Raw genomic sequence first — 19,142 nt, forward strand, 5'->3', positions numbered from 1 at the left:
CTGTGGGGGATATGGGGCTCAGTTAGAGTGGACTGAGAGCTGAACTGGTATGACAGTTAGCAGGTGGGTAAAACACTACAACTATTTGGGTTAAGTATTGGTCCTGACGAATATACTTACAAGTCTACAATGATCATTCATATGATATGAAGATAACGACTGGATTTTCCACAGGTGTAAAGTATTTCAGTCAAATTACTGGAAAGTTCTACTTAAGTAGTTTTTCTGGGTATCTGTACTTTACTATTCATATGTTTTTACAACTTTTACTGCACTACATCCCTAAAGACAATATTGTACTTTTTATTCCATACATTTTCCCTGACAACCCAAAGCACTCTTTACATTTTGAATGCTTAGCAGAACAGGAAAATTGTGAAATTGACACACTTATCAAGAGAATGCGTGGTCATCCCTACTGGGTATGTTCTGGCGGACTCACTAAACACATGTATGTTGTGTAAATAATGTCTGAGTGTTGGAGTGTGCCCCTGGCTATCCATACATTTTCAAAACAACAATTTATACTTTTACTTTTGATATTTAAGTATATTTTAGCAATGAAATCTACTTTTGATACTTAAGTATATTTAAAACCAAATACTTTTAGACTTTTACTCAAGTAGTATTTTACTGGGTGACTTTTACTTAAGGTATTAAGGTATCTATACTTTTACTCAAGTATGACAAATTGGGTACTTTTTTCCACCACTGGGATTTCCACAAACATTTCTGCCGAATGGTGTCCCTAAAAAGGTTTGCATTAATCTACACTCATCAAATCAATTAAAACAGACCCATTAATGCATGTGAAATAGGTTAGTACACTGTATTGAATCATGTCAACTCTTGCCGAAATGTACCGCCGTAATAAGATATTTTGCCTTTAAGAGTACTGTCACGTTCCCTTTAAGCTGCCCGGCTGTAATTTCTGGTTGAGCCGATCAGAATCATTTTGCTCCTGGAAGTTTTGGAGACACTGGATAAGTGACAAGTAGTTGACACATATTCATCTGAAACACAACCTCTTATTATGCTCTGACACGTAAGTACATTGAAACAAAGTAGACGTTTGGTTCAGCCTTTGAAATGGGTGTTTTGAGCAGCTGATTGGAGCCGTCCTAGTAGTGTTATTGTTAGCGGACATGCTATCAGTAACAAACTGCCGTTAGATAACCAGCAGGCTTACTAGCTAGCCGTCTAATATTAAACTCGTAGATATGTTTTGTGAGCTTTGATGAGTGTTTAAAATGAATGTTAAATTAAGATCTGCGAGGTCAGCGCCCAACACAGCTAAACTAGCTAGCAAGCCTAACGACTACCAGCTGTTAGCCGACTATTTACAAGTGATTTATCTAGCCCGGTTGGTTTCCTGTATGTCCTAGCCCGGTTGGTTTCCTGTATGTCCTAGCCCGGTTGGTTTCCTGTATGTCCTAGCCCGGTTGGTTTCCTGTATGTCCTAGCCCGGTTGGTTTCCTGTATGTCCTAGCCCGGTTGGTTTCCTGTATGTCCTAGCCCGGTTGGTTTCCAGTATGTCCTAGCCCGGTTGGTTTCCCGTATGTCCCAGCCCGGTTGGTTTCCCGTATGTCCTAGCCCGGTTGGTTTCCTGTATGTCCTAGCCCGGTTGGTTTCCCGTATGTCCTAGCCCGGTTGGTTTCCTGTATGTCCTAGCCCGGTTGGTTTCCTGTATGTCCTAGCCCGGTTGGTTTCCTGTATGTCCTAGCCCGGTTGGTTTCCTGTATGTCCTAGCCCGGTTGGTTTCCTGTATGTCCTAGCCCGGTTGGTTTCCTGTATGTCCTAGCCCGGTTGGTTTCCTGTATGTCCCAGCCCGGTTGGTTTCCTGTATGTCCTAGCCCGGTTGGTTTCCCGTATGTCCTAGCCCGGTTGGTTTCCCGTATGTCCCAGCCCGGTTGGTTTCCTGTATGTCCTAGCCCGGTTGGTTTCCCGTATGTCCTAGCCCGGTTGGTTTCCTGTATGTCCCAGCCCGGTTGGTTTCCCGTATGTCCTAGCCCGGTTGGTTTCCTGTATGTCCTAGCCCGGTTGGTTTCCTGTATGTCCTAGCCCGGTTGGTTTCCTGTATGTCCTAGCCCGGTTGGTTTCCTGTATGTCCTAGCCCGGTTGGTTTCCTGTATGTCCTAGCCCGGTTGGTTTCCTGTATGTCCTAGCCCGGTTGGTTTCCTGTATGTCCTAGCCCGGTTGGTTTCCTGTATGTCCTAGCCCGGTTGGTTTCCTGTATGTCCTAGCCCGGTTGGTTTCCGTATGTCCTAGCCCGGTTGGTTTCCTGTATGTCCTAGCCCGGTTGGTTTCCTGTATGTCCTAGCCCGGTTGGTTTCCTGTATGTCCTAGCCCGGTTGGTTTCCTGTATGTCCTAGCCCGGTTGGTTTCCTGTATGTCCTAGCCCGGTTGGTTTCCTGTATGTCCCAGCCCGGTTGGTTTCCTGTATGTCCTAGCCCGGTTGGTTTCCGTATGTCCTAGCCCGGTTGGTTTCCCGTATGTCCTAGCCCGGTTGGTTTCCCGTATGTCCTAGCCCGGTTGGTTTCCCGTATGTCCTAGCCCGGTTGGTTTCCCTGTATGTCCTAGCCCGGTTGGTTTCCCGTATGTCCTAGCCCGGTTGGTTTCCTGTATGTCCTAGCCCGGTTGGTTTCCTGTATGTCCTAGCCCGGTTGGTTTCCTGTATGTCCTAGCCCGGTTGGTTTCCTGTATGTCCTAGCCCGGTTGGTTTCCCGTATGTCCCAGCCCGGTTGGTTTCCCGTATGTCCTAGCCCGGTTGGTTTCCGTATGTCCTAGCCCGGTTGGTTTCCAGTATGTCCTAGCCCGGTTGGTTTCCTGTATGTCCTAGCCCGGTTGGTTTCCCGTATGTCCTAGCCCGGTTGGTTTCCCGTATGTCCTAGCCCGGTTGGTTTCCCGTATGTCCTAGCCCGGTTGGTTTCCCGTATGTCCTAGCCCGGTTGGTTTCCCGTATGTCCTAGCCCGGTTGGTTTCCCGTATGTCCTAGCCCGGTTGGTTTCCCGTATGTCCTAGCCCGGTTGGTTTCCCGTATGTCCTAGCCCGGTTGGTTTCCCGTATGTCCTAGCCCGGTTGGTTTCCCGTATGTCCTAGCCCGGTTGGTTTCCCGTATGTCCTAGCCCGGTTGGTTTCCCGTATGTCCTAGCCCGGTTGGTTTCCCGTATGTCCTAGCCCGGTTGGATTCCCGTATGTCCTAGCCCGGTTGGTTTCCCGTATGTCCTAGCCCGGTTGGTTTCCTGTATGTCCTAGCCCGGTTGGTTTCCCAATACTGAATGAACACGTATTTTAACTTAATATAATACATCAATAAAATCTATTTAGCCTCAAGTAAATAAAGAAACATGTTCAATTTGGTTTAAATAATGCAAAAACAAAGTGTTGGAGAAGTAAAAGTGCAATATGTGCTATGTAAGAAAGCTAACGTTTAAGTTCCTTGCTCATGTAACAGTATAACTTTAGACCATCCCCTCGCCCATACCCGGGTGCGAACCAGGGACCCTCTGCACACATCAACAGTCACCCACGAAGCATCGTTACCCATCGCTCCACAAAAGCAGCGGCCCGGAACCACTACTTCAAGGTTTCAGAGCAAGTGACATCACCGATTGAAACGCTATTTAGCGCGCACCACCGCTGACTAGCTAGCAGTTTCACATCCGTTACACTCAGAACATGAGAACATACGAAAGCTGTTGGTTCCTTTTAACATGAGTCTTCAATATCCCCAGGTAAGAAGTTTTAGGTTGTAGTTATTATAGGAATTATAGGACTATTTCCCTCTATACCATTTGAATTTCATTAACCTTTGATTATTGGATGTCTTGTAGGCACTTTAGTATTGCCAGTGTAACAGTATAGCTTCCGTCCCTCTCCTCGCTCCTCCCTGGGCTCGAACCAGCAACACAACGACAACAGCCACTCTCGAAGCAGCGTTACCCATGCAGAGCAAGGGGAACAACTACTAGAAGTCTCAGAGCGAGTGACGTTTGAAACGCTATTAGCGCACGCTAACTAGCTAGACATTTCACTTCGGTTACATCAGCCTCATTTCGGGAGTTGATTGGCTCTAAGTCATAAACAGCGCAATGCTTGACGCACAACGAAGAGCTGCTGGCAAAACGCACGAAAGTGCTGTTTGAATGAATGTTTACGCGCCTGCTTCTGCCTACCACCGCTCAGTCAGATACTTAGATACTTGTATGCTTGTATGCTCAGTCAGATTATATGTAATGCAGGACACGCTAGATAATATCTAGTAATATCATCAACCATGTTTAGTTAACTAGTGATTATGATTGTTTTTTATAAGAAGTTTAATGCTAGCTAGCAACTTACCTTGGCTTACATTTACATTTAAGTCATTTAGCAGACGCTCTTATCCAGAGCGACTTACAAATTGGTGCATACATCTTAAGACATCCAGTGGAACAGCCACTTTACAATAGTGCATCTAAATCTTTTTAGGGGGGGGGGGGTGAGAAGGATTACTTACCCTATCCTAGGTATTCCTTGAAGAGGTGGGGTTTCAGGTGTCTCCGGAAGGTGGTGATTGACTCCGCTGTCCTGGCGTCGTGAGGGAGTTTGTTCCACCATTGGGGGGCCAGAGCAGCGAACAGTTTTGACTGGGCTGAGCGGGAACTGTACTTCCTCAGTGGTAGGGAGGCGAGCAGGCCAGAGGTGGATGGCTTACTGCATCCGCGTAACAGGCAGGCTCCTTGTGGAGTGCAACGAGAGAGAGGCAGGTCGTTATTGTGTTGGACTAGTTAAATGTAAGGTTGCAAGATTGGATCCCCCGAGCTGACAAGGTAAAAATCTGTCGTTCTGCCCCTGAACGAGGCAGTTAACCCACCGTTCCTAGGCCGTCAGTGAAAATAAGAATGTGTTCTTAACTGACTTGCCTAGTTAAATAAAGATATATATTTTTAAATTAAATCAGCAAATCGGCGCCCAAAAATACAGATTTCCGATTGTTATGAAAACTTGAAATCGGCCATTCGATTAATCGGTCGACCTCTAGTTACTACTGCATTGTCAGAACTAGAAGCACAAGCATTTCGCTACATTCGTATTAACATCTGCTAACCATGTGTATGTGAAAAATAAAATTTGATTTGATTTGGGGCGGCAGGTAGCCCAGCAGGTTGGGGAGGCAGGTATCTGTCATTCTGCCCCTGAACAAGGCAGTTAACCCACTGTTCCCCGGTCAAAGAAAATATTTAACTGACTTGCCTAGTTAAATAAAGGTAAAAAAATATATATATATATAAAAATGTTTGTAACTAGCAAGGCCATTTAAACTCCGGTTGGGGGATTGCTGTTGTTTTCAGTGTAGCTGTTCACATGATCCCATGCAGCAGCTCTTAGGGTTATGATGTGTTATGTAGCCCAGGCTGGGATGGAGCTGGAGGCTAGAGAGTAGCAGCTAGTTCCCATGTCATAATGGACCTCTTGTTTCTTGTGGGTTTGGAGCACAAAGCTGCCTCAGGAATTCTGCCTTTTCACCCAGAATGTTGTTGCAACAGGAAACAGTCTCTGCTCTCTGGCCTAGAATGGTCTTCTGCACCGTGCAGTAACATACTGCTGGGCTAGGGCTGGGATAGGGCTAGAGCTAGGGAAGGGCTAGGGCTTAGGCTAGAGCTGGGCTAGGGCTGGGATAGAGCTAGAGCTGGCCAGAGCTAGGGTAGGGCTGGGATAGGGAAGAGCTGGGCTAGGGCTTAGGCTAGAGCTAGGGTAGGGCTGGGATAGGGCTAGAGCTAGGGTAGAGCTGGGCTAGGGCTTAGGGTAGAGCTGGCCTAGAATGGTCTTCTGCACCGTGCAGTAACATACTGCTGGGCTAGGGGTAGAGCTGGGGTAGGGTAGGGCCAGAGCTAGGTAGGGCCAGAGCTAGGTAGAGCTAGAGTAGGGCTGAGCTAGAGCTAGGGTAGAGCTGGGCTAGAGCTAGGGTAGAGCTAGGGTGGGATAGAGCTGAGCTAGAATAGAGCTGGGGTAGAGCTGGGGTAGAGCTAGGCTGGGATAGAGCTGGACTGGAGCTAGGGTAGAGCTGGGCTAGAGCTGGGCTGGGCTAGGGTAGAGCTTTATTGGAGCTAGGGTAGAGCTGGACTGGAGCTAGGGTGGAGCTGGGATAGAGAAGAAACATGACACAACGTCTAGGGGGGGATTTGGGATTGGGCTGGGGGCCGAGATGAGAGGGGATCAAGGAGAGAGAGGAGGTAAAGGAATAGGGGGAATCAGAAAGGGAAGTAGGGGAGGGGGTGTTTTAGCCAGTCCCTTTATGGGGTGAGGGACAGGCTGTTAACTTCCCTCTCCTATTCCTCCCACCCTTCAGGTCAGGCATCTGGTTGGCTGGCCCTGCTTCCTGTCCGGTAAGGCCTGCCCCTGTGGAGCCACTAGCATGCAGTTCCTCTGTGTGTCCATGGGGTGGAGCTGCTGAGCCATGGATGACTTCACTACCAATGACTTCACCACCAGAACATATGGCACCAGCGGCCTTGACAACAGACTGCTGTTTGGAGAAACCTCTGCTCGGGTACGTGTGTGTGTGTGTGTGTGTGTGTGTGTGTGTGTGTGTGTGTGTGTGTGTGTACGTCTGCTGCACTCTTGCGGGGACCATATTACCGCCACACCCACAGTCTTGAGTCTCCCTCTTCTGCACTCTGACATGCGTTGGTAGTACCTAACTCACTAACAACCATCAGGTCCTAATGGCTCCATGTCCCCTAACATGTCCCCCTAACCATCGGGTCCTAATGGCTCCATGTCCCTCTAACCATCGGGTCCTAATGGCTCCATGTCCCTCTAACCATCGGGTCCTAATGGCTCCATGTCCCTCTAACCATCGGGTCCTAATGGCTCCATGTCCCTAATGGCTCCATGTCCCTAACCATCGGGTCCTAATGGCTCCATGTCCCTCTAACCATCGGGTCCTAATGGCTCCATGTCCCTCTAACCATCGGGTCCTAATGGCTCCATGTCCCTCTAACCATCGGGTCCTAATGGCTCCATGTCCCTCTAAACCATCCTAATGGCTCCATGTCCCTCTAACCATCAGGTCCTAATAACCATCAGGTCCTAATGGCTCCATGTCCCTCTAATGGCTCCATCATCGGGTCCTAATGGCTCCATGTCCCTCTAACCATCAGGTCCTAATGGCTCCATGTCCCTCTAACCATCAGGTCCTAATGGCTCCATGTCCCTCTAACCATCAGGTCCTAATGGCTCCATGTCCCTCTAACCATCAGGTCCTAATGGCTCCATGTCCCTCTAACCATCAGGTCCTAATGGCTCCATGTCCCTCTAACCATCAGGTCCTAATGGCTCCATGTCCCTCTAACCATCAGGTCCTAATGGCTCCATGTCCCTCTAACCATCGGGTCCTAATGGCTCCATGTCCCTCTAACCATCGGGTCCTAATGGCTCCATGTCCCTCTAACCATCAGGTCCTATAACCATCAGGTCCTAATGGCTCCATGTCCCTCTAACCATCAGGTCCTAATGGCTCCATGTCCCCCTAACCATCGGGTCCTAATGGCTCCATGTCCCTCTAACCACTCTGACATCAATGACAATCAAACACTTATCATCACAACAGTATCATGCTTTTACAACTCACCTCACTGTGATGATCAATTTGAAGAAAGAAGTTCAACAGCAGGTTGAACCAGTTTATAACATGGTCGTTGTGGATGCTGTTCCAAAGCCCAACACAATGAAATGGACAGTGCTTTCTAAAGGTGATGATTAATTCAGAACACCCATAGACCATCTGACAGCTCATTCATAGGCCTGTATATGAGCCCCCACCCCCCCAAAAAAAATAATTAAAATAATGATTGTGCTGTTGTACAATACATATTGCATATTGCACATGATTTTAAACTGATTTCAGATGTCTTTGGTACATAACTGGTCAAGCCTCTACTCCAACATGTCTATTCATGAGTCTGGGAGAGAACGGTCCCACAGTTGACAGTGCATGTCAGAGCAAAACCCAAGCCATGAGGTTGAAGGAATTGTCCGTAGAAGGAGAGGATTGTGGTCGAGACACAGATCTGGGGAAGGGTACCCAAACATTTCTGCAGCACTGAAGGCTCCAAGAACACAGTGGCCTCCATCATTCTTAAATGGAAGAGGTTTGGAACCACAAAGACTCTTCCTAGAGCTGGCTGCCCGGACAAACTGAGCAATCGAGGGAGAAGAGCCTTGGTTAAGGAGGTGACCAAGAACCCGATGGTCACTCTGACAGATCACCTAGAGTTCCTCTGTGGACATGGGAGAACCTTCAAGATGGACAACCTTCTCTGCAGAACTCCACCAATCAGGCCTTTATGGTAGGTTGGTCAGACGGAAGCCACTCTTCAGTAAAAGGCACATGACAGCCCGCTAGGAGTTGGCAAAAGGCACCTAAAGACTCAGACCATGAGAAACAAGATTCTCTGGTTTGATGAAACCAAGATTTAACTATTTGGCCTGAATGCCAAGCATCACGTCTGGAGGAAGCCTGTCACCATACCTACTGCGAAGCATGGAGGTGGCAGCATCATGCTGTGGGGACGTCAGGCTTGAGGGAAAGATGAATGGAGGAAAGTACCTTGAGGAAAACCTGCTCAGGACCTCAGACTGGGGCGAAGGTGCAACTTCTGGACAAGTCTCAATGTCCATGAGTGGCCCAGCCAGAGCCTGGACTTGAACCCGATTTGAACATCTCTGGAGAGACCAGAAAATAGCTGTGCAGCGACGCTCCCCATCCAACCTGACAGATCTTGAGAGGATCTGCAGAGAAGAATGGGAGAAACTCCCTAAATACAGGTGTGCCAAGCTTGTAGCGTCAAGACCCAAGAAGACTCGAGGCTGTAATTGCTGCCAAAGGTGCTTCAACAAAGTACTGAGTAAAGGGTCTGATACTAATGTCAATGTTATATTTCAAATTTTGTTATTGTAGCAAGTGTATATCTAAACCTGTTTCATGCTTTGTCATCATAGGGTGTTGTGTGTGGATTGAGGGGAAAAACTATTGAATCAATTGTAGAATAAGGCTGTAACCTATCAATGTGGAAAAAGTTGATGAACTTTCCAAATGCACTGTTTAGTAAAGAACAGATGAAATTGCGAATAGTCAGATGGGTGGCACATGATGAGTGTAGTGTCTGTGTGTCACATCAATGATTGAGGTTTGTATCAAAAATACAGTTGAACTTCAATAGGACCTGTAAGAATAAGGCTGTAACCTATCAATGTAAAAACCTGTGAACCTAGGGTGGATTGTAACTGAATAGGACTCAGGCAGAGATGAACTGTAGATAACCTGTTTCAAAAACAACCAGGGTTTCTGAAACTGAATAGGGGTCTGACCTGTTTCAAATGAGTATTAGTGAATAACTGCCAAAGGTGAATAGTCAGATAGGGTGACCTGTTCCAAATAATGAACCTCAGTTATGTAAGCCTCAGGCAAGGAACAGAGGAGGCGAGGCTTTCTCCTAGGGCAACCTGTTCCAAATAACTGAACTAGGTATAGGCAACTGAACCAGTTTCAAATAACTAGGGTATAGGACCTGCTGAACCTAATAGGAGCCCAAATAACTGAACCTGGGTGAAAATATTTCAAATAGGTCAGAGGGTATAAGGTTTGTATATGATCATGTGGCAAAACCTAGGGGTCTGAATAGTTGTCCAAATTCTGAATTAGTGAAGGATTCAATAACTCTGAACCTAGGTCATAGGACCTGTTCCAAATAACTCTGAACCTAGGGCATAGACCGTTCCAAATAACTGAACCTAGGGTATAGGACCTGTTTCAAATAAGGAACCTAGGTATAGGACCTGTTTCAAATAACTGAACCTAGGGTATAGGACCTGTTTCAAATAACTGAACCTAGGGCAGGACCTGCCAAATAACTCTGAACCTAGGGCATAGGACCTGTTTCAAATAACTAACTGAACCTAGGTATAGGACCTAGGACCTTTCAAATAACTGAACCTAGGGTATAGGACCTGTTTCAAATAACTGAACCTAGGTATAGGACCTGTTCAAATAACTCTGAAATAGGACTGAACCTAGGGTATAGGACCTGTTCCAAATAACTGAACCTAGGGTATAGGACCTGTTTCAAATAACTGAACCTAGGGTATAGGACCTGTTTCAAATAACTGAACCTAGGGCATAGGACCTGTTTCAAATAACTGAACCTAGGGCATAGGACCTGTTTCAAATAACTGAACCTAGGGCATAGGACCTGTTTCAAATAACTGAACCTAGGGCATAGGACCTGTTTCAAATAACTGAACCTAGGGCATAGGACCTGTTTCAAATAACTGAACCTAATAACCTGTTTCAAATCTGAACCTAGGGCATAGGACCTGTTTCAAATAACTGAACCTAGGGCATAGGACCTGTTTCAAATAACTGAACCTAGGGCATAGGACCTGTTTCAAATAACTGAACCTAGGGTATAGGACCTGTTTCAAATAACTCTGAACCTAAGGTATAGGACCTGTTCCAAATAACTCTGAACCTAGGGTATAGGACCTGTTCCAAATAACTCTGAACCTAGGGCATAGGACCTGTTTCAAATAACTCTGAACCTAGGGTATAGGACCTGTTTCAAATAACTGAACCTAGGGTATAGGACCTGTTTCAAATAACTGAACCTAGGGTATAGGACCTGTTTCAAATAACTCTGAACCTAGGGTATAGGACCTGTTTCAAATAACTCAATCTGGGGCGCGGGATCTGTTTCAAATAACTCAATCTGGGGCGCGGGATCTGTTTCAAATAACTCAATCTGGGGCGCGGGATCTGTTTCAAATAACTCAATCTGGGGCGCGGGATCTGTTTCAAATAACTCAATCTGGGGCGCGGGATCTGTTTCAAATAACTCAATCTGGGGCGCGGGATCTGTTTCAAATAACTCAATCTGGGGCATGGGATCTGTTTCAAATAACTCAATCTGGGGCATGGGATCTGTTTCAAATAACTCAATCTGGGGCATGGGATCTGTTTCAAATAACTCAATCTGGGGCATGGGATCTGTTTCAAATAACTCAATCTGGGGCATGGGATCTGTTTCCAATAACTCAATCTGGGGCATGGGATCTGCTCCGGAATGGGAAAAATATCATTTTCTATGTTATTCAGCTAAATTATATTCTTCCTACTATAAAATCATATGTAAAACAATGATGGGGGACTTATAAGCATATCTCAATGAACAAGCCTACAGCCTATGACGGACCCTGATAACATATAGTAGACCAACTCATATTCTGTCCTTCTGAAATACATTTTCTTCATCGTGTTTCTTTTAACCTGTCTAAAATCAATAATGGATTTATTGTGACGGGTGTTTATTAAAAATATATTTATTAGACTTTTCAAAATGTAGATGTTCCAATCAGCGGCTTGTATGTGTGGAGGCCTGGAGATGCTAAACATGTTTATGTTAATTAAATGGTCAGTTACCGTGAGACCAGCAGTCTTTTTCATGACTTAGTGGCTGACAAAATGTCATGACCGCCACAGTGTGTTATTGGCTTGTCTCATGTAATGTCCTCTTTCCCTTGTAGGACAGAGCCATCAACCTGGTGGTCGGAGGACTGACATCCCTGCTCGTTGTAGTAAGTACCCCTGGACTGTCTCCACATGTTGTTACAGCCTGAATTTAAAATGGATTACATTCAACATTTTGTGTCACTGACCTACACACAATACCCCATAATGGTATTGTGTTTTTAGACATTTTTTACACATTTTAATAAAAAATGAGAAGCTGGAATGTTTTGTACGTTTTCAACCACTTTGTTATGGCCTAAATAAGTTCAGGAGTAAAAATGTGCTTAACAAGTCACAAGTTGAGAGTGAGTCTGTACAGTAATACTGTTAAACATGAATGACTACACTAGCCTAGTGGTTAGAGCGTTGTGCTACTGTTCCTAGGTTGTCATTGTAAATAAGAATGTGTTCTTGGTTCCTCCGGGGTGGTGCAGTGGTCAAAGGCACTGCATCGCAGTGCTCGCTGTGCCACCAGAGATTCTGGGTTCGAGCCCAGGCTCTGTCTCAGTGGTCTAAGGCTCTGCATCGCAGTGCTCGCTGTGCCACCAGAGATTCTGGGTTCGAGCCCAGGCTCTGTCGCAGCTGGCCATGACCCGGGAGGTCCATGGGGCGATGCACAATTGGCCCAGCGTTGGCCGGGAGGGATATCCTTGTCTCATCGCGCATTAGCGACTCCTGTGGCGGGCCGGGTGCAGTGCACCCTGACCAGGTCGTCAGGTGTATGGTGTTTCCTTCGACACATTGGTGTTGCAGGCTTCCGGGTTGGATGTGCATTGTGTCAAGAAGCAGTGCGGCTTGGTTGGGTTGTGTTTCGGAGGACGCATGGCTCTCGACCTTCGCCTCTCCCGAGTCCGTACGGGAGTTGCAGCGATGAGACAAGACTGTAACTACCAATTAGATATCAGGAAATTGGGAAGAAAAAAGGCTTAAAAAATAAAAAGGGATTTGTTCTTAACTTGCCTAGTAAAAAAAAAGGAATTGGGAGAGGAAATGGTACTGGGAAAGATGGGTTGATCTGTGGCCTTCTGAAGGGTGATCTGTGGCCTTCTGAAGGGTGATCTGTGGCCTTCTGAAGGGTGATCTGTGGCCTTCTGAAGGGTGATCTGTGGCCTTCTGAAGGGTGATCTGTGGCCTTCTGAAGGGTGATCTGTGGCCTTCTGAAGGGTGGAGTGAATATATACTTGAAATATTTCAGGTCCTCCAATGAGGGGTGAGGATGTGATTGTTTCAGGTTCTCCACAGCGTGTGCTGGTCCTGGTAGTTCCATACTGTGAGAGGTGTGTCTCTGCTGGTCCTGGTAGTTCCATACTGTGAGAGGTGTGTCTCTGCTGGTCCTGGTAGTTCCATACTGTGAGAGGTGTGTCTCTGCTGGTCCTGGTAGTTCCATACTGTGAGAGGTGTGTCTCTGCTGGTCCTGGTAGTTCCATACTGTGAGAGGTGTGTCTCTGCTGGTCCTGGTAGTTCCATACTGTGAGAGGTGTGTCTCTGCTGGTCCTGGTAGTTCCATACTGTGAGAGGTGTGTCTCTGCTGGTCCTGGTAATTTCATGCTGACCAGATCACCCACTGATTTGAGGGGCCTTTTGTCTTGTTGTTTCAATTTGATCAGTTAGGTGGTGATTGTGTTCCCTAGGTAACAGTGATCAGTTCATTCCTGTTCCCCTCGTTGCCTCCCTGGCCACTCAACGTCTTCTTGGCTTTCTGTATCCTGCTGACCTGCGGCTCGGCCATGGTGCTGGTGAGTACACACTGCTTTCTTGGGTCTGAAGAGGATAAATATCTCCCTCCTGTAGATCTTCTGGTAACGGCAGGGGGACGTGGGGTTGGGTACCGGCAGGGGGACGTGGGGTTGGGTACCGGCAGGGGGACGTGGGGTTGGGTACCGGCAGGGGGGGTTGGGTACCGGCAGGGGGTTGGGGTTGGGTACCGGCAGGGGGTTGGGCACCGGCAGGGGACTTGGGGTTGGGTACCGGCAGGGGGACTTGGGGTTGGCTACCGGCAGGGGGACTTGGGGTTGGCTACCGGCAGGGGGACTTGGGGTTGGCTACCGGCAGGGGGACTTGGGGTTGGCTACCGGCAGAGGGACGTGGGGTTGGGGTACCGGCAGGGGGACGTGGGGTTGGGGTACCGGCAGGGGGACGTGGGGTTGGGGTACCGGCAGGGGGACGTGGGGTTGGGGTACCGGCAGGGGGACGTGGGGTTGGGGTACCGGCAGGGGACGTGGGGTTGGGGTACCGGCAGGGGGACTTGGGGTTGGGGTACCGGCAGGGGGACTTGGGGTTGGGGTACCGGCAGGGGGACTTGGGGTTGGGTACCGGCAGGGGGACTTGGGGTTGGGTACCGGCAGGGGGACTTGGGGTTGGGTACCGGTAGGGGGACTCTGGGTTAGGTTTGGGTACCGGCAAGGGGACTTGGGGTTAGGTTTGGGTACCGGCAAGGGGAGTTGGGGTTGGCTACCGGCAGGGGGACTTGGGGTTGGCTACCGGCAGGGGGACTTGGGGTTGGCTACCGGCAGGGGGACTTGGGGTTGGCTACCGGCAGGGGGACTTGGGGTTGGCTACCGGCAGGGGGACGTGGGGTTGGGTACCGGCAGGGGGACGTGGGGTTGGGTACCGGCAGGGGGACGTGGGGTTGGGGTACCGGCAGGGGGACGTGGGGTTGGGGTACCGGCAGGGGACGTGGGGTTGGGGTACCGGCAGGGGGACGTGGGGTTGGGGTACCGGCAGGGGGACTTGGGGTTGGGTACCGGCAGGGGGACTTGGGGTTGGGTACCGGTAGGGGGACTTGGGGTTAGGTTTGGGTACCGGCAGGGGGACTTGGGGTTGGGTACCGGCAAGGGGACTTGGGGTTAGGTTTGGGTACCGGCAAGGGGAGTTGGGGTTGGGTACCGGCAGGGGGGTTGGGTACCGCCAGGGGACTTGGGTACCGGCAGGGGGACTTGGGTACCGGCAGGGGGACTTGGGTACCGGCAGGGGGACTTGGGTACCGGCAGGGGACTTGGGTACCGGCAGGGGGACTTGGGGTTGGGTACCGGCAGGGGACTTGGGGTTGGGTACCGGCAGGGGACTTGGGGTTGGGTACCGGCAGGGGACTTGGGGTTGGGTACCGGCAGGAGGACTTGGGGTTAGGCTTGGGTACCGGCAGGGGACTTGGGGTTGGCTACCGGCAGGGGACTTGGGGTTGGCTACCGGCAGGGGACTTGGGGTTGGCTACCGGCAGGGGACTTGGGGTTGGCTACCGGCAGGGGACTTGGGGTTGGGTACCGGCAGGGGGACGTGGGGTTGGGTACCGGCAGGGGGACGTGGGGTTGGGGTACCGGCAGGGGACGTGGGGTTGGGGTACCGGCAGGGGACTTGGGGTTGGGGTACCGGCAGGGGGACTTGGGGTTGGGGTACCGGCAGGGGGACTTGGGGTTGGGTACCGGCAGGGGACTTGGGGTTGGGTACCGGTAGGGGGACTTGGGGTTAGGTTTGGGTACCGGCAGGGGGACTTGGGGTTGGGTACCGGCAGGGGGACTTGGGGTTAGGTTTGGGTACCGGCAAGGGGAGTTGGGGTTGGGTACCGGCAGGGGACTTGGGGTTGGGTACCGGCAAGGGGAGTTGGGGTTGGGTACCGGCAGGGGAGTTGGGTACCGGCAGGGGGACTTGGGTACCGGCAGGGGACTTGGGTACCGGCAGGGGGACTTGGGTACCGGCAGGGGACTTGGGTACCGGCAGGGGGACTTGGGTACCGGCAGGGGGACTTGGGTACCGGCAGGGGGACTTGGGTACCGGCAGGGGACTTGGGGTTGGGTACCGGCAGGGGACTTGGGGTTAGGTTTGGGTACCGGCAGGGGGACTTGGGGTTAGGTTTGGGTACCGGGAGGGGGACTTGGGGTTGGCTACCGGCAGGAGGTGGTGGGGTTGGGTACCGGCAGGGGAACGTGGGGTTGGCTACCGGCAGGGGGACTTGGGGTTGGCTACCGGCAGGGGGACTTGGGGTTGGCTACCGGCAGGGGGACTTGGGGTTGGCTACCGGCAGGGGACTTGGGGTTGGCTACCGGCAGGGGGACTTGGGGTTGGCTACCGGCAGGGGGACTTGGGGTTGGCTACCGGCAGGGGACTTGGGGTTGGGTACCGGCAGGGGACTTGGGGTTAGGGTTGGGTACCGGCAGGGGGACTTGGGGTTGGGTACCGGCAGGAGGACTTGGGGTTAGGCTTGGGTACCGGCAGGGGGACTTGGGGTTGGGTACCGGCAGGGGGACTTGGGTACCGGCAGGGGGACTTGGGGTTGGGTACCGGCAGGGGGACTTGGGGTTGGGCACCGGCAGGGGACTTGGGGTTGGGTACCGGCAGGGGACTTGGGGTTGGGTACCGGCAGGGGGACTTGGGTACCGGCAGGGGGACTTGGGTACCGGCAAGGGGACTTGGGGTTGGGTACCGGCAAGGGGACTTGGGGTTGGGTACCGGCAGGGGTACTTGGGGTTGGGTACCGGCAAGGGGACTTGGGGTTGTGTACCGGCAGGGGGACTTGGGTACCGGCAGGGGGACTTGGGGTTGGGTACCGGCAGCGGGACTTGGGGTTGGGTGCCGGCAGGGACTTTGGGTTGGGTACCGGCAGGGGACTTGGGGTTGGGTACCGGCAGGGGACTTGGGTACCGGCAAGGGGACTTGGGGTTGGGTACCGGCAAGGGGACTTGGGGTTGGGTACCGGCAGGGGGACTTGGGTACCGGCAGGGGGACTTGGGGTTGGGTACCGGCAGAGGGACTTGGGGTTGGGTACCGGCAGGGGACTTTGGGTTGGGTACCGGCAGGGGACTTGGGGTTGGGTACCGGCAGGGGACTTGGGGTTGGGTACCGGCAGGGGGACTTGGGGTTGGGCACCGGCAGGGGACTTGGGGTTGGGTACCGGCAGGGGACTTGGGGTTGGGTACCGGCAGGGGACTTGGGGTTAGGTAACGGCAGGGGGACTTGGGGTTAGGTTTGGGTACCGGCAGGGGACTTAGGGTTGGGTACCGGCAGGAGGACTTGGGGTTAGGCTTGGGTACCGGCAGGGGGACTTGGGGTTGGGTACCGGCAGGGGGACTTGGGGTTGGGTACCGGCAGGGGACTTGGGGTTAGGTTTGGGTACCGGCAGGGGGACTTGGGGTTGGGTACCGGCAGGAGGGCTTGGGGTTAGGCTTGGGTACCGGCAGGGGGACTTGGGTACCGGCAGGGGGACTTGGGGTTGGGTACCGGCAGGGGGACTTGGGGTTGGGTACCGGCAGGGGGACTTGGGGTTGGGTACCGGCAGGGGACTTGGGGTTGGGTACCGGCAGGGGGACTTGGGTACCGGCAGGGGGACTTGGGTACCGGCAGGGGGACTTGGGTACCGGCAGGGGACTTGGGTACCGGCAGGGGACTTGGGTACCGGCAGGGGGACTTGGGTACCGGCAGGGGGACTTGGGGTTGGGTACCGGCAGGGGGACGTGGGGTTGGGTACCGGCAGGGGGACTTGGGGTTGGGTACCGGCAGGGGACTTGGGGTTGGGTACCGGCAGGGGGACTTGGGGTTGGGTACCGGCAGGGGACTTGGGGTTGGGTACCGGCAGGGGACTTGGGGTTGGGTACCGGCAGGGGACTTGGGGTTGGGTACCGGCAGGGGACTTGGGGTTGGGTACCGGCAGGGGGACTTGGGGTTGGGTACCGGCAGGGGGACTTGGGTACCGGCAGGGGGACTTGGGTACCGGCAGGGGGACTTGGGTACCGGCAGCGGGACTTGGGTACCGGCAGGGGGACTTGGGTACCGGCAGGGGGACGTGGGGTTGGGTACCGGCAGGGGGACGTGGGGTTGGGTACCGGCAGGGGGACGTGGGGTTGGGTACCGGCAGGGGGACGTGGGGGTGGGTACCGGCAGGGGGACGTGGGGTTGGGTACCGGCAGGGGGACTTGGGGTTGGGTACCGGCAGGGGGGGTTGGGACCGGCAGGGGGTTGGGTACCGGCAGGGGGACTTGGGGTTGGGTACCGGCAGGGGTACGTGGGTCGGGTACCGGCAGGGCTGAGGCTGACTGTCGTCTTCCTCCTGTAGATTGTCTGGTACCGGCAGGGGGACTTGGGTACCGGCAGGGGGACTTGGGTACCGGCAGGGGGACTTGGGTACCGGCAGGGGGACTTGGGTACCGGCAGGGGGACTTGGGTACCGGCAGGGGGACTTGGGTACCGGCAGGGGGACTTGGGTACCGGCAGGGGGACTTGGGTACCGGCAGGGGGACTTGGGGTTGGGTACCGGCAGGGGGACGTGGGGTTGGGTACCGGCAGGGGGACGTGGGGTTGGGTACCGGCAGGGGACGTGGGGTTGGGTACCGGCAGGGGGACGTGGGGTTGGGTACCGGCAGGGGACTTGGGGTTGGGTACCGGCAGGGGGACTTGGGGTTGGGTACCGGCAGGGGACTTGGGGTTGGGTACCGGCAGGGGACTTGGGGTTGGGTACCGGCAGGGGACTTGGGGTTGGGTACCGGCAGGGGACTTGGGGTTGGGTACCGGCAGGGGGACTTGGGGTTGGGTACCGGCAGGGGACTTGGGTACCGGCAGGGGGACTTGGGTACCGGCAGGGGGACTTGGGTACCGGCAGGGGACGTGGGGTTGGGTACCGGCAGGGGGACGTGGGGTTGGGTACCGGCAGGGGGACGTGGGGTTGGGTACCGGCAGGGGGACGTGGGGTTGGGTACCGGCAGGGGGACTTGGGGTTGGGTACCGGCAGGGGGACTTGGGTACCGGCAGGGGGTTGGGTACCGGCAGGGGGACTTGGGGTTGGGTACCGGCAGGGGTACGTGGGTCGGGTACCGGCAGGGCTGAGGCTGACTGTCGTCTTCCTCCTGTAGATTGTCTGGTACCGGCAGGGAGACTTGGATCCGAAGTTCAGGAAGTTAATCTACTACATGCTGGCCTCCATCATGCTGCTGTGTCTCTGTGCTAACCTGTACTACCACGACGTGGGCAGAGGGACGTGAGACTGGACATGCCTTACTCACCCTTACTGCCACACACCGTCCCTGACTGGACTAGTGGAACCAGTTCTACCAGGAAGATGATGGACCTGCCCAGAACCAGTTCCGGTGGGCCCACATTCCACACAGGCACAAGGAGGACAGACAGTTTCCAGACAAGTGACTGTCCACCAATCATAGTCAAGTGACTGTTTCTATTCCACAGATCATCTGACCACTCAGCTCTGCACAGCTTCACTTTAGGATTATTCAGACCATTTGTTGCTTTTTTATTTAGTATTTTATGCAATAAATAATCACATCCTGTCTGGCCTGTGAGTTGTTGTCCTGCACCTCTGTCATAAGCTTTGTTGATAGCTGGCATCTCCTGTGTCTTCTTCTTGGACACATTCTGATTGTCCCACATTTTCAGAAAAGTGTCTCCACATGGTATTAAAATGTCTCTTATGTCTACGCGTTGTGACCAGATTTCCCTCCTCAAGTTATTTGACAGATGATTTCTTTGACTTTGGCTGTGTTTAGTCAGCCTAATTCTGATGTTTTACCCAGGTATTGGCAAAAGAGCTGCTCTGATTGGTTAAAAGATGAGACTTGTGCTGCCTGTGCACCTGACTACCTCCGGAGGAGGT

General features: G+C 52.5%; 1 protein-coding gene across 1 annotated transcript; it reads left to right on the plus strand.

Moving 5' to 3' along the window:
• Window positions 1-891: 891 nt before the first annotated feature.
• Window positions 892-18,819, plus strand: LOC127922873 (transmembrane protein 243-like). Its single transcript, XM_052506832.1, has 5 exons — window positions 892-1,045; window positions 6,332-6,532; window positions 11,566-11,616; window positions 13,183-13,287; window positions 18,388-18,819. The coding sequence occupies exons 2-5, from the start codon at window positions 6,440-6,442 to the stop codon at window positions 18,514-18,516; spliced, it is 378 nt and encodes a 125-aa protein (XP_052362792.1). The 5' UTR covers window positions 892-1,045; window positions 6,332-6,439; the 3' UTR covers window positions 18,517-18,819.
• The last annotated feature ends 323 nt before the right edge of the window (window positions 18,820-19,142 follow it).

This window comes from Oncorhynchus keta, unplaced genomic scaffold (assembly GCF_023373465.1).
Source record: "Oncorhynchus keta strain PuntledgeMale-10-30-2019 unplaced genomic scaffold, Oket_V2 Un_contig_2743_pilon_pilon, whole genome shotgun sequence".
NCBI classification, from domain to species: domain Eukaryota; kingdom Metazoa; phylum Chordata; class Actinopteri; order Salmoniformes; family Salmonidae; genus Oncorhynchus; species Oncorhynchus keta.

What these genes read in the sequence shown, in the direction of transcription:
- LOC127922873 (XM_052506832.1), top strand. Translation starts at nt 6,440, where the DNA reads ATGGATGACTTCACTACCAATGACTTCACCACCAGAACATATGGCACC. An exon ending in TTGGAGAAACCTCTGCTCGG is followed by an intron (nt 6,533 to 11,565) that starts GTACGTGTGTGT and finishes TTTCCCTTGTAG; the next exon opens with GACAGAGCCATCAACCTGGT. An exon ending in GCGGCTCGGCCATGGTGCTG is followed by an intron (nt 13,288 to 18,387) that starts GTGAGTACACAC and finishes TTCCTCCTGTAG; the next exon opens with ATTGTCTGGTACCGGCAGGG.